Source organism: Patella vulgata, chromosome 3, assembly GCF_932274485.2.
Source record: "Patella vulgata chromosome 3, xgPatVulg1.2, whole genome shotgun sequence".
NCBI classification, from domain to species: Eukaryota; Metazoa; Mollusca; class Gastropoda; family Patellidae; genus Patella; species Patella vulgata.
In genome coordinates, this window is record NC_065881.2 from 82,410,675 (window position 1) to 82,426,464 (window position 15,790).

The 15,790-nt window shown below is 37.0% G+C and overlaps 1 protein-coding gene and 1 long non-coding RNA gene across 2 annotated transcripts; both read left to right on the plus strand.

Moving 5' to 3' along the window:
* The first annotated feature begins 3,613 nt into the window (after nucleotides 1–3,613).
* Nucleotides 3,614–7,264, plus strand: LOC126816947 (uncharacterized). The gene is made up of 4 exons (XR_008787402.1): nucleotides 3,614–3,788; nucleotides 4,422–4,564; nucleotides 6,310–6,382; nucleotides 7,145–7,264. It is a non-coding gene; the product is annotated as an uncharacterized LOC126816947 (long non-coding RNA).
* Nucleotides 7,265–8,863: 1,599 nt separating this feature from the next.
* Nucleotides 8,864–15,566, plus strand: LOC130010492 (uncharacterized). Its single transcript, XM_056099274.1, has 3 exons — nucleotides 8,864–8,923; nucleotides 9,763–9,884; nucleotides 10,935–15,566. Exons 1-3 carry the CDS (start codon nucleotides 8,890–8,892, stop codon nucleotides 13,668–13,670), a joined length of 2,892 nt encoding a protein of 963 aa, XP_055955249.1. The 5' UTR covers nucleotides 8,864–8,889; the 3' UTR covers nucleotides 13,671–15,566.
* The last annotated feature ends 224 nt before the right edge of the window (nucleotides 15,567–15,790 follow it).

Here is a 15,790-nt window from a genome sequence, read left to right on the forward strand (position 1 = left end):
ACGGCGTCGATCATGGGCTCCACGGTGCGGGAATTGTTTACATAAAACGTAGTATTAGTGTAAACTGGTCTTGGAAAAATGGTACCTTTCATTGATTTTATATGCCCATTTACACTAAATCGGAAATATATATATGATTTATCCAGATATTACTTCAAACATCATTATTTAGTTGTCTAAAACTTCAAATTCAATTTGCAGAAGGAAAGGGGTTGGGTTAATATTGCGTGCTAATTAATCCGCACGGATGTCGCCCTTTTCAGTGTTTGTTGCGGTCTATTCACTGCTGATCAGTGTGGACCAGTAGGTCCAGTCTATCGTTATGGCAGTTATTATAATGCGCATTTGGTGCCGTGACCAGGCTCAAAATAAGAAACTTATTAAAGAAGGTAAACCCCTTTGATTCAGTTAAAATATTAGTAATATAAGCTATGTACGGGGGTTAAGTTTTGGAAAATTAGTCTGACTGTTTGCTAAATTTTATTTATGTTGCTTTTAAAGATTTGGTTGGGTACCGATAACCCGTAAATCTGTTTGGGGTTGGGTTTTTTTGTATTTGCTTTATATATTTTAAATTTTCATATAATTTAATTCGAATTCACACTGTAGTAAAAACAAACGAACATTTAATTTAAAATTTAACACACCTCACACATGGTAGTGCTCGTGTTATTTTTTCGCCCTTCCCCAATATTCATAGTCAGATTGTTAGAAATGAAGCTGGCCGAATGTAAGTTGACCTTTGACACCATAAATGTATGATGTCTTTTCTCAGTTGGTTGTCGGCATCGGTCTGAACTGAGAACAAAACAACAGAATTGAAAGAAGAAATAAACCTACTCGCAGTGTGTGACATTTACTGACTGATTGCTCTAGTCGAAGATTAAGCTAGAAGGTGTCGTATATTGTTAGATTAGAAACATTGGTGATTTGGCTAATGTCACAATTGTCCTGTGAAAAAAAATGAAAATGCAATTGCAACAGAAATAAATCATGGCGACCATCACAGGGGCTTGATGCGCAGGATATAGTTCATTGAATAATGATAATAAGTGTTGGGGTGATGGTTTTAAAAAAAATAAATTGCCCATTATGTAGATTAGCCGTATGAATGTTTTTAGGGCCGGACTACTTCAGGTACCGGTAAGAATAATGTGGTGGACATGTACTCGGTGAAGTAGCCTACTAAAAAGTTAAAAAAGTAGGCCTACTACCTGGTAGGCCAACTCAGAATTAATTGTTCATGTTCATGATGTTGTTATGAACACTATTGAATAACCCACCGCTGCCCGGGTTGTGCCCATAGCTCCGAAAACCGGAAGCGGTAGGCCAATCCGCCTAGCCTGTGTTACTCCCTGGTCTGAACTAGCCCAATCAATACACCAAAGCCTCGGGACAGCTCTACAGTGTAGACGCCAACCCTGAATAAACAGACAGACAGATAAACGACAATCACAAATATTAGTATGTTGATGTTTTTTTTAAAGATGCATTACATGTATGTAAGATTTACTAAAACATAGGCCTACATTATGCAAGAGCTAAATCTACCTATTGCAGGTCTTTCTTTTTGGGCCTGAAATGTTATATAAATTATTAATTAGACATTAATTGACTTATCCAGACAATAATCCACTCTCGATGTCATCACTAGCCTGTGATATTAAATAGATTAGAACAGTTCAGCCATATTTTGATTTAAGTTAAAAATGGAGGCGCGAGACTTAGCTTCGAACAACCAGTACGGTGGTTGAAATTATTGCACACGTCTATTACTCGCAATAGAGTAATTTGAATGAAATTTTCAAATTATTCATTTTACATTATCTATTTTCGAACTATTATAGTAAGAATGGCTAGCTCTTTTACTTTATCTAAATCTTACATAATGTATCTTTAAAGAGCTGACAGATAAGTCACTATATAATACTTCAAAAATAGATAATGAAAAATTGATATATGATTTTTGCTCGTTATATTTGTCATGGCTTCCATGTGCCGACGTCACAAAAAATCAATCCACAGTTTTTCTCTCGTTAGGTTTTGTGTGACGTCAGCGCATGGAGTCGGTGACGAATTTTAACGATCGAAAATAATGTAAATATTGGAAACAAGTGGCTAGAATGAAATGGGGTTTAACGTCATACTGTTTGGCTCCGAACTGGGCTAATAAAGATGAGCATACACCATACAGTGTGCTATGAGGGAAATTTTGCCCGGACAGCGACACTACGACCTACTCTTATATCGAATTCCAACTGTCAAGGGATCTTTTACGTGCACACAGGGCTTCGGTTTTTCGTCCCATCCAAATGACTAGACAGCTGTCCTTGTCAGGCCCTCCGTTCTGCATCACTGACAAGGGGGAACCACACCAGAAAATATGGATGAACTTTCTCGGCCAATGCAGGGATCAAACACCCGACCTCCAGACTAGCGAGCCAGCGTCTTACCCACTTAGCAAGAAAAAACATATCTAAGTGAATCGAGGGGAGTTGGGTGGCTGAATGGATAGTGCATGCGTTGCATCATAAGGTCTGTCATTGAGTCAACTGGTGTGGTTTCGATTCCCCAGTTGTACGTGACCAGGAGTATAGGGTCATCTGTCCAAACTCGGGGGGTTTTTCTGGGTCCTCCAGCTTCCTTCCACTGCTAAAGACCGCTACGCGCAAGCGACTTATTGAAATAAAATTTAACCTGATGTTAGTCCTAAAATGACCTAGTTTACGTCGAGTGGATGTTAAACCCCTGTTAAGCAGCCGATTAAAAAAAGTGCCTTGGACTCAAGCCCTGTATTTGCTGAGAAATTTCCTGAAGATTTTTCACTGTGATTGTCAGTGATGGAAGAACAGAGTCTAGTTGTTTTGATCAGGCAAAAAAACTCCCTCGCATAATACGCAAATGTCTATTTCCATGCTGTCTTTCACATGCTTATTTTTATATGTTTCAGATCTTACTAGTAAACTCTTGAATACTGTTTCTGAGTACCAGAACTGTAAAACTTCAAGATGCCCAGAATTAGAAAAAGACCAGAATATTGTGATCCCAACACGCAGATTTCTACTGGTAATGGTGAATTTGCCAGTTATAATTCTGTGTACCGAAAATTTGGACATGGACCATCTCGTGGACGAGGAATCTTACGACAAAACATCACACTGGGAGAAATTCAGAGTGCGACTGGTGGAAGAGTCCTGGAAAAAGATCATGTCTTATCTTCCTGGAATGTTCCTCCTACAGAATTGGACGAGAATCTTCGGTGTTATGAAAGATTAAGGTACGAAGGTGAAGCTGCTTGCCGACCTGAGAACCGTGGATACAACCCAGATAGATATCTCGATTGCATCGACGATGATTCTAAAGAACGTTTACTTGAGTTACATATGGATGACCATTACGGGAATCAAGATCACTATTCCAGTTGGTTTGACGGCAACCCAGATCAACAAGATTGCAATTCCAGTTGGTTTGGGGCCAACCCAGATCAACGAGATTGCAATTCCAATTGGTTTGACGCCAACCCAGATCAAGAAGATCGCTATTCCAGTTGGTTTGACGCCAACCCAGATCAACAAGATTCCTATTACAGTTGGTTTGACGCCAGTCTAGATTATAAAAGGAGTTGGAGAAACTTTGATAGTTCCAAGTACCAGACTCCACATGGTATCGATAATATGTTGGACCGCTTGAAAGAAGAAGAGATCGAGTTAAGAAGAAGAAAAGTAGGAATGTTGAATCGAAGAATGATGAGGAAAACCTACGAGGCGTTAGATCCATTCCATCCATTCGTGAGTAATATCCTTCTGTTTCTCAGTAATATCATTCCGTTTCTCAGTAATATCATTCCGTTTCTCAATAATATCATTCTGTTTCTCAGTAATATCATTCCTTTTCTCAGTATTCTCAGTAATATTATTCTGTTTCTCAGTAATATCATTCCGTTTCTCAGTAATATCATTCCGTTTCTCAGTAATATCATTCCTTTTCTCGGTATTCTCAGTAATATCATTCCGTTTCTCAGTAATATCATTCCTTTTCTCAGTAATATTCCATTTCTCAGTAATTTTTCATTTTAAAGATTTTGTTTTAAGAATATATTGTCCTTAATGGGAGCCATGACGTCGGTTTAGTGAGGAATATGCACACATACCAACAATGAGGTCTTGGGTTTGATTCTGGTGCTGACTCAGATAGTTACACAGGATTTTCAAGCTATGTTTCCCCTTGTCTTTGATACAGGACAGAGGGCCTGGCAAGGAACAATGTCTAGTCTTTTGGATGGTACAAAAACTGAGATACATTGTATACAGTGTGGTGCAAAGAAATTACCCTTGGCATGTTATAAGTTTTAGCGTAGTCCATTAGATGACCAGATCAGTTTGATGGTTGACTATACATGTCATTGTTTATTTTTATTTTAGGCTGAGGCATTTTATCAAAATGAGACCCGTCGCATGTATAAAGAACCAGTTGTTAAGAAAGAATCTAAGAGAAAATCAAAAAAAAAATCCAAAAGAAATCGGAATTTTGACGATGGAGACTACAGTGAAGATACTAACACTAGGTAACAAAAAAATGAAATGAAATGGGGTTTAACATCCTATTGTTTTGCTCCAACTGGACTATTAAAGATGGGCATACTCCATACAGTGTGCTATGAGGGAAATTTTGCCCAGACAGCGGCACTTCAGTCTACACTTAAAATCAAATTCCAATGTGTACAGTTTGTACACAGCAGGGCCTCGGGGTTTTTTTGTCCCATCTGAAAAACTATACATTGTCCCTTACCAATCCCTGTGTCCTTCACCAGTGACTAGGGGGAATCACACCGAAAAAAATCATGATAAAATTTATGGGCCAACTGTGATTGAGTCAACTGGCATGGTTTCGATTCCCCGGTTGTACATGACAAGGAGAAGGGTCGCCTGTCCAATCTCGCGGGTTTTCTCCGGGTCCTTCTGGTTTCCTCCCACTGCTAAAGATCCCTATGCGCAAGCAAATTATTGAAATAAAATTGAACCATGTGTTAGTCCCAAAATGACCTAGTTTGTGTCAAGTGGACGTTAAACCCCATCTCTCTGTGTGTCTCCCTCTCTTTTGTATCGTACAGTGTCTAATCACCACTCGAGTTCATCTCTTCTTCTGAGGGTGTCAGGTGACAGAATTGTTTAACATGTGCGCTTTTTATCGGAGGGTCTGTAATTGAATCAAGATGGTTGGTTTTGATTCCCCGCTTGTGGATATTCTCCGGTTTTCTCCCACTTCGCTATGTGCCAACAAATTATTGAAATACAATTGAACTATAGGTTAGTCCTAAAATTTCCTAGTTCGTACAGTGTCTAATCACCGCTCGAGTTCATCTCTTCTTCTGAGGGTGTCAGGTGACAGAATTGTTTAACATGTGCGCTTTTTATTGGAGGGTCTGTAATTGAATCAAGATGGTTGGTTTTGATTCCCCGCTTGTGTATATTCTCCGGTTTTCTCCCACTTCGCTATGTGCCAACAAATTATTGAAATACAATTGAACTATAGGTTAGTCCTAAAATTTCCTAGTTTGTGTGTTTGGATGTCTCTCTCTTTATGGGGGGTTGGATGGCTGAATGGTTAGCTTGCGCTGTATCATAAAGTCTGTCATAGAGTCGACTGGCGTGGTTTCGAATCCCCGGTTGTACGTGACAAGGAGTAGGGTCGCCTGTCCAACCTCGTGGGTTTTCTCCAGGGTCCTCCGGTTTCCTCCCACTGCTAAAGACCCCTACGCGCAAGCGAATTGTTGAAATAAAGTTAAACCATATGTTAGTCCCGAAATGACCTAGTTTGTGTCGAGTGGACGTTAAACCCCATTTCTCTCTCTCTCTCTCTCTCTCTCTCTCTCTCTTTATCTGTCTGTCTGTCTCTCAAACAGACATTTTTCCCTGACTACCGGTAAGTTCTCAATCTGATTAAAATACAGATCTATATTTCGTTTCGTTTTTTTATACTTTCGATGGCCCACACTACATGAAGATCTGACAAGTTATAGCGATAGGTCACGTCAGGGGTCAGACATTTGATTAACCAATCAGTATTGATATTACTAGAGGATTACCCACAGTTCCGTGAAAAACACACCTAAAGCTCGCTGTAACAGACCGTTTCATTGGCTTATCCCTGACACCATTCAGAACACGAGTTAAATAACAACTCTCCCAGATCCAAGTGTAGTAAAGACAAGTAAAACGAAATTTTGAACTATAAAAACAAAACGAAATAGGATCTGTGTTTTAACCAGATTGGGTAAGTACTATAAATATTTTAATTTTTATATTACAGATCTTATTGTGATGTTTGTTGTGTAAAAGTTGATGAGCCACTCAGTGAACATAATCTGAATGATTTTCATATGGTATGTATGTTTCATCTAATGAAATGTTTCGATTAATTGAAATAGTATTCGAGGTTGGCCAAGGAGTAAGGGGATGAAATGAAATGGGGTTTCCATTTTATCTAGACACACATGTGCTACTAGAACTTTAATGATAACATTTAAATCCATTTCAATCTCTGCCATCTGATGGTCTAGAGAGTTGATTACCGATCAATTATAAATCATCTGAAGCCAAAATTAAGGCCTGTTGTAGGTTTAGTTAGCTCTTACATAATGTACCTTTAATGAGGAAACTATATCCTACTAATTTAAGGAAGTTTTGAAATGCCAATTTATAATTATTTTGTGGCTTTACATATGAAGAGCCCCTGGGAAGAACAATCTAATTCACTTTTTCAACGAACCCCAGGTAATGGCGCCATCTGGTAGCAAATTGTATAAGCTTTCTGTGGAACAATCAATTTCAGGTAAAAACGAACGGAGTCACATTGAACCAAGGTCCTTCTGAAATGTCCTCCTGGACAAATACGTCCATCATACCCTTCATTTGACCTTAATTTGGCTTAAAAGTGGAAGTCAGTTGTGGTACTGGTAATTATGATTCGTATTAAACATCATTTTGAAGTTGTAATTAAACCCACTTGTTGTTCTGTTCGTGTCAAGCATTCTCATCCAAAAGTCTGTTTTGCCTTTTATGCGAAAAGACAAAAATGTGACTTAGATCGTTCTTCCCCTGGATTCTTTATATTTTTTGGACTCAATGAATTTTATATTTTACAGATAAAAGTGGAGATATGTGAACAAGGATGTCCATATTGCTTTGTAACAAAGTTCAATAATTTTAATCAATTTGGCCATCACATACTTGAGAGATCACATTCAGATATCATGAAGTTAGCTAAAAAGGTGAGAAAGATATGGGGTTTAACGTCCACTCGACACAGTGTAGGTCATTTCGGGACTAACACATGGTTTAATTTTATTTCAATGATTTGCTTGTGCGTAGGGGTCTTTAGCAGTGGGAGGAAACCCTGAGGACCTGGAGAAAACCCATAAGGTTGGACAAGCAACCCTACTCTTGTCACGTACAACCGGGGATTTGAAACTATGCCAGTTGACTCAATGACAGGCCTTATGATATAGCGCAGACTTGCTAACCATTCGACCATCCAACCCCCAGCTAAAAAGGTAATGAACATACATGTTATCATTCGTTTGAAGGGGGGTTGGATGGCTGAATGGTTAGCGTGCGCGCGCTGTATCATAAAGTCTGTCATTGAGTCGACTGGCGTGGTTTCGAATCCCCGGTTGTACGTGACAAGGAGTAGGGTCGCCTGTCCAACCTCGTGGGTTTTCTCCGGGTCCTCCGGTTTCCTCCCACTGCTAAAGACCCCTATGCGCAAGCGAATTATTGAAATAAAATTAAACCATATGTTAGTCCCGAAATGACCTAGTTGTGTTGAGTGGACGTTAAACCCCATTTCTCTCTCTTTCTCTCTCTCTCATTCGTTTGATTTAGATAAAAGTATCATTGTTGAAACGTTGCATGTTAATAAACCAGTGATTGTTATTCAATAAAAAAAATTTATACACTCACATTTTCATGTGGAAATATATTGTCATTGCACCTGTCCACCCGTCAACAATTTATTTGTGGACACTCTAGGGGTCACAATTTTTATCCGATTTTAAAGAAACTTGATATACGTTTATCAATATCGGATTGTAACTTCATGAATTATGGTCCCTGATTGTACGAAAAATCTGGGATTTTTTTTATCTGATTTTGCAGCAGTATGTAATACGAAGGTTGTGGACCCTCTAGAGGTCACAATTTTTGTCCGATCTTGATGAAACTTCAAATATCTCAAAGATTTCAGTCTTTTTAGATACAGCCCCTGATTGTACAAAATATCTTGTTTTTTTATCTGATTTTGCAAAAGTATGCAATACGAAGGTTGTGGACCCTCTAGATGTCACAATTTTTGTCCAATTTTGATGAAACTTTAAATATCTCAAAGATCTCAGTCCCTTTCGATATTCAGACCATAACTTCCTGGATTATGCCCCTTGATTTTACGAAAAAAGAAAAAAATTTTTCTTTAGCTTGTTCTCTTTTAATCTCTTGCAAAATGTGGGGTGTATCTAGCCTGGCAACCGCTGGTAGTGAATTTCCTTTCTTACTTTCTTGAGGTTTGGCAGGTAACCTTACTATTTTTTATGTCGTTTCAATGGTATTTAGTAATTGAACTGGAATATACAGGTCACAATTCTATAGAATATAATTACTGCTTATTATTACTCAGCGATATTTCAACCAAGCTTCTTTAGTCTTAATGAGAACCACTCCATAGAATTGTGACTGTGGATTTGTTGTGTAAAAGCACGGGATATATCTCGGCTTGTTTGATTGGATATTGTAAAGCATATGCGTTCATTTCTTTTAAAATTATTTCATTCTATTTTCTTTTAATGGTTGTATTTTTATTTTCTAGAAATCTGAGAGTCTGCAGCAGGAACTTGTCATGGAAATAAATCCGAAATTTGATTCAAAATTAGGTTTGTTTTATTTTAAATCATCCTTCATTATAATAATCTTAAAATGGGGTTATATAAGATTAGATTAATAGCTGGCAGTTCTCACTATAATAATTAAAAACTAAATCATGTAAAGGGAATATGCTGATTGAATTTTAGGCCTAGCCTCGATCATCATTACTAAAGTCAGTATGATAAAAAACATAGTTTCGATTATCCATTTTTGGATTTAATCATCATTGAGCTGCAGATCGGATTCAAATCCAGTGAAAATCGGACACATAAGTTGGCATCGAGCATTGATTAAAGTCTTTTCATGTTAATAAATGTCTAATTAATAGTTTATATAGCATTTAAAGCCTAAAGAAACTCCAGCAATAGGCAGATTTAGCTCTTGCATAATGTATGTTTTAGCAAATAACCATGCTGTTTTAACTCTTCTCAATTGTTTTTTTATTTTTAAAAAACTGTAGATTTAATTGTATTTATTGTGTGATAAGTTTGAATTCTAATTTTACAACATATAAATTGAATCCCAGGGAGCCCAGGGTTATTAGGTCTATGTTGACTCTTTCCAGAAAACCTAATCTTAACCTTGTCTGGCTAAAAGGAGGTCCAGGGTTTTATCCAAGAAAGTTCCAGAGAAGTGTTGTTGCCCCTTGTCAGTGATGCAGGATGGAGGGTCTGGCAAGGACAGTGTCTAATATTTTGGGGAGCACATAAAAGAATCCTTGACATTTGAAATAAAGAGTAGGCTCATCTTAATTAGCCTGTTGTTTTTTTTTTTAAAATCAGAAATGCTGTTTTAAAAAGTTAATATATTTGACATATTTTCTGTGTATTGTTTATTCTATTTCTAGGTGAGGATTATGTTGAACCAATAACTGGATACTTTTGTCGTCTGTGTCGACAATTCATCCATGAAGAAGAAGACGCCATTTTGAAACACTGTCTGTTAACTGTTCATCAAGCTTTACATCATGTATGTACTTAAGTATGATAATGATAATAATAATTTAATTGATTTGGGGATCACGTGGCTAAGTGGGTAAGATGCTGGCTCGCTAGCCTGGAGATCGGGTGTTCGATCCCTGCATTGGCCGAGAAAGTTCATCCTGATTTTCCGGCGTGGTTTCCCCTTGTCAGTGATGCAGGACGGAGGGTCTGACAAGGAGAGATGTCTAGTCGTTCGGATGGGACGATAAACCGAGGTCCTGTGTACACATTGGCGTGCACGTAAAAGATCCCTTGGCAGTTGGAATTCGATACAAGAGTAGACCGTAGTGCCGCTGCCCAGGCAAAATTTCCCTCATAGCACACAGTATGGCGTATGCCCGTCTTCATTAGCCCAGGTTAGGAGCAGAACAGTAGGACATTAAACCCCATTTCATTTCATTTATTTTGATTGATTTGAATACCAACTACAATTTAAGAGGCTTTTTGTTGTATTGATTTAATGATCTGTTACATTAAAGGGGCATTATGGGATATTAGATAAAGAGCTGGCAGTTTTCGCTATAGAAGTTAAAAAATAAATTACTAACAAAGAATGTACTGAAAATTTCAGTCAAATTACTGTAGCCTTGATTGTCATTTTTACCGTTATTACAATAATAAACAAAGTCTTGATTATCCATATTTACGCTTAATCATGAACAGCCTTTGAATTGCAGATCAGATTCAAAATTGGTTAAAATCATACCCATCAGATGGCATCAGAGTTGATTATGGTTTTGTCTTGTAAATAAATGTCTAATTAATAATTTATATATTATTTAAGGCCTTAAGAAAGACCTGCAATAGGCAGATTTAGTTCCCCATAATGCCTGTTTAAGTATCATTTTAAAAATTGATGTATTAAATTGCTTATGATGCCATGAAATTGCTTCCTGTGTCGTAAAATCTGGCCACAATTCTGAAGCAGATTGGTTAGCATATGGCAGTCACCACGATTTCTGAATACTGAGACCAATGTGCTAGCTGAAAATTTGACATTATGATCACTGCTTCAGAAATATCTCTTATTTTTCAGAACCATCTTGAAAATTGTTGTTCTATTGAGCGAGCTATAGCTGATGAAATGATTAGAAAGTCTGCTCCATCACAGAATCAAGTGTGTTCAACGAAAGATCAACAGAATCCACCGGTACTTTATGATTCCGTCCCAGAAAGTAACATACAAATTCTTCGCAGGGATGAGGTTATCGATCAACTGGAATCTGATATCTCTACTGAAGATATCCACCTTACATTAGAGGACAATAATTGTCTGATAATAAAATCAAATGAACTTCCAGAATCTGGTAGGCCAGAAGCAAATATAGAACAAGATATGGAATTAATTCACCAAGGCCTAGAACAAGGCCTAGAACCAAATATGGCATTAACTCAACAAGGCCTAGAACCAAATACAGTATTAACTCAACAAGGCCTAGAACCAAATATGGCATTAACTCAACAAGGCCTAGAACCAAATACAGTATTAACTCAACAAGGCCTAGAACCAAATACAGTATTAACTCAACAAGGCTTAGAACCAAATAAAGCATTAACTCAACAAGGCCTAGAACCAAATACAGTATTAACTCAACACGGCCTAGAACCAAATACAGTATTAACTCAACAAGGCCTAGAACCAAATACAGTATTAACTCAACAAGGCCTAGAACGAAATACAGCCTTAACTCAACAAGGCCTAGAACCAAATATGGCATTAATTAAACAAGGCCTAGAACCAGATCATATGGATACACAACCAGGTGAACAAAGCATAAAGCCACCTCAACTTCAAACATGTGAACTTGGCCTAGAAGTTGAACAATTAATTGGTGAGTTGATTCAACATAGTCTAAACGTCCATCTTTTAACAACAGAACAATGTGAACATTATTCAGAATCAAGTGAACAAGAACATCAAATGGAGCCCATCCTATTTCATGCAAAACCAACTGAACAGGCACATCAACTGGAACCCATCCTATTTCATGCAAAACCAACTGAAAAGGCATATCCAATGGAAGATATCCATCTAGAACTGAATTTATCTGAACAAACAAGGTCCAGGGAATGTAGTGTAGAAATAAATATTCTCAAAACAGAACAGAATGAACCTAAGCTGGAACCAAATAAATGTGTTCTGGAACCAGATATATTTAATACAGAACCAAATGGACATAAGCTAGAACCAAATGTATTTGATACAGAACCATATGAACATGATTTGGAACCAAATGAACATGATCTAGCACCAAATGAACATGATCTAGAACCAAATGGACACGATCTAGAACAAAATGACTGTAATACAGAACAAAATGAACATAAACTAGATGTAAATGAAAATGATCTAGTACCAAATGAAGATGATCTAGAAACAAACCTATGTAATACAGAACGAAATGAATGTGATCTAGAAATAACAACTGAACCAAATGAAGATAGTCTAGAACCAAATGAACATGGCCTTGAACCAAATCCACGTGATACAGAACCAAATGAACACGGTCCAGAACAAAGTGTCTGTACAATTGAAACAAATGAAGCTGACTGTGAACCAAATTTACCCACAACAGAACATATTGAACATGACCTAGAAGCACATCCACCCAAAAACATAACAAATGTTTGTAACATAGAAACAAATGCGTCCATAGGAGAACCTAGTAAACTTTGTATAGATCCAGATCTCCCCAAAACATTACTAAATGAACATAGCCAAGAACCAAATTTCAGTATTAGCGAAGCAAGTGGACATATTCTAGAGCAAATTGTGTGTACTACAGAACCACCTCAGTGTAGGCCAGAACCAAATGTTTCCGATACAAGTCAACCCAAGATCACAGGTGCTATTGAAACTGGGCAAAGACAGAATTCCTCTACTGCAGAACAACTCAACCCTTCTGAGTTTGATGACAATAAACAAGAAGGTATCCTCTCTGGAGCTCAAGCTGCAGGAAATGACCAAGGTAAAGAAGAGGTTAAAAATGTTATAGCAGAGCTAATTGAACTCAGTTTAGACATTCATCTTTCTATGGCAGAACAAGGTGATAGAAAGGTCCACACATCAGTTTCAGAACCCAGTAAACTTTGCCTAGATAAAGGCTCTGATTCTACAGAACAAAATGAAGATATGTTAGAAAAGAATAACTATGTTTCACATAGTGAATGTGTTGATTTAGGACTAAAATCAAATGAAAATTGTTCTCCACATTTGAACCACAAGAGCATCAACTTAGGGCATGTTTATCCCCACAGAAATGTTTGTAATTCTTCTACCATAGACTATTGTCTGGGCACTGAACAAACTGTAAATAACCAACATAAAAGTGAACATAACGTTGCAGTTAATGCCCTTATAGCTAAAGAACAAAGTGAATCTAACCTCTCTGCTAAAGAACAAAGTGAACATAACTTTTCAGCTATAGATGGAAGTGAACATAACCTCGCAGCTGTGGAACAAATAAATGATAACCTTGTGGTCACAGCATATAACCTCACAGCTATTGAACAAAGTGAACAAAACTCCTCCACTATAGAACAAAGTGAATATTACCTCTCCAATACAGAACAAAGTGAATATAACCTTTCCACTACTGAAAAAAGTGAAGATAATCTCAAAACTGCAGAACAAAGTGAAGATAACCTCAAAACTGTTGAACAAAGTGAAGATCACCCCAAAACTTCTGAACAAAGTGAGGATAACCCCACAAGTATTGACCTTTCAGCTGCTGAACATCACCTCAAAACTACCGAACATAACCTTCTATAAGCAGAACAAAGTGAACATAACCTTTCAGCTGCTGCTCAAAGGGAACAACATAACCTCAGAGCTACTGAACATGTGTAACAAGTGATAACATGATCCCTCTCATGTTAATAAACAGCTACTGAATGAGTGTGGACATACTCTAACAGTTCATGAACAAGTGTGGACATACTCTAACATTTCATGAACAAGTGTGAACATACCTTAAAACCTACTGAATGAATTATGTTTTATTTAGAATTGTTAAATGTCCTTGTTAAGCAGCTAGAACGCCCATGTTTTTTTTAAGATTAATGAATGCTTTGTTAAATTTTATAATCTGTATATTTGGTATTGCTATTTTTTTTGTTGTGAGTTTTTATATTTTATTGTTTTAAGAGGTCAAATAACATCTTATATTTAAAGAATGTTGCTAGTAGCAATTTATACTCTTGTTAGTTCTAGAAGTTCTAGAGTTGGTTTGATTTGATGGTCTAGTATCTGCAGATCTAGAGTTGTGCAGCAGTTGTCACTATGGAGTATTATGTTCGTAGGCATGATTCTTTGATTGAACATTGTACTCTTGCTAGTTCTAGAAGTACTAGAGTTGGTTTGATGGTCAAATGTCTGCAGACATGTGCAGGCAGTTGTCGTCAACCTAGTCATAGACTCGATCCCATAACGATTGTACATAACGAGGAGTAGGTTTGCATCCCTTAACTTGAGATAAAAAGCAAAATTTAAAAAAAATGTTTCCATAGAACAACAATTCAAGTTGGTGTCTTGCCTTCTATCAAATTTGTTTTATTAATGTATGTGATAGTAATTTTCTTTAATAATAGCTTTTAATTATGGTGCCAATTCTCTACTTTCAATGTCGAGTGGAGGTTAAACCCCATCTCTCTCTCCTTTCAATAATTCTGTGCTATATGTATATTTTGGTAACTTCACTTTGATTATTATGTTTAGTTTCAGCTTAATCTAGTTTGCCATTATAATGCCAAGAGGTCAGTTTGAATCAAACTAATACATATAGGGTGATCGAGAAACTTTACTATATTTTTTGCATTGTAAGCTTAAATTTTCTGAACTTATAATTTTATAACATATACATTTAACTGACAGGTATAAGTTCACCAGTCAATCAAGACTGGTAGATAGGACTTAAAAAGAGCCCATTTTCAAGGGAAGCAACTCATTTACAAGGGTTCAGACCACTATTCTTGTTGCATGTAAATTTAATAATAATAATAATAATAATATCTTTATTCGTACTTAATTGTACACTTTCAAAGGGGAAAAAATAACAATGAAAAGTTACATGATATGTACAATAGTTCATTAGGTATTTACAGTTAAAACTAGACACCATTCTTATGAAATACACAAATGATCAATGATTTCGTCAATGTTAGGGTCTTGTTTTAAGGTTCTGCAGCTGGTCATTTTCCCTGCCAGTCAGTCAAAACTGAAACAATAACCTTGATCCTGGACTGTGTTATTAAAATAAAACTCTTTTTCACCAGTTTTGGTCGAATGTGTGAATTATGACTCAAAGATATTGGATTATGCTTAATTATACAATGACACTTGTTTTTATATACTGAAACATATCAGTTGATTACTTTTGTTACTTGATGTCCTTGCATGACTTGTTGATATTCTATTGGGGTATATGGTTGTCCAATCCAACATTGTTCTGTTATGGTTGTTCATTGATCGAAGATATGTTGATTATCTTGGTGTTTTTTCCGCCGAAAATAATTAATATTTATTGATCCAAAATTTGTTTGTTTTTTTGAGTATAGCTAATACAGGTAAAAGACATTACCTGAATTACATACAGGAGAGAGAGAGATTAATGTAATCGACATGGAAGAGTAGGACATTCGCTGGCGCAGCGGACTTAAGCAGCGGGAGAAAACCCACAAGCATGTGCTTACTTTGCTTAATGGTCAATCCAGCCCTGCACGGAAACATACTTTGCTTGTTCGGGCTGTTGAAGAAAATGGGAGCAAACATGCTGTAGGTCATACCATTATAGGGGGTTGAATGGCCGAATGGTTAGCGAGAGTGTGCTGTATCATAAGGACTGTTATTGAGTCAACTGTCGTGGTTTCGATTCCCAGATTGTATGTGACAAG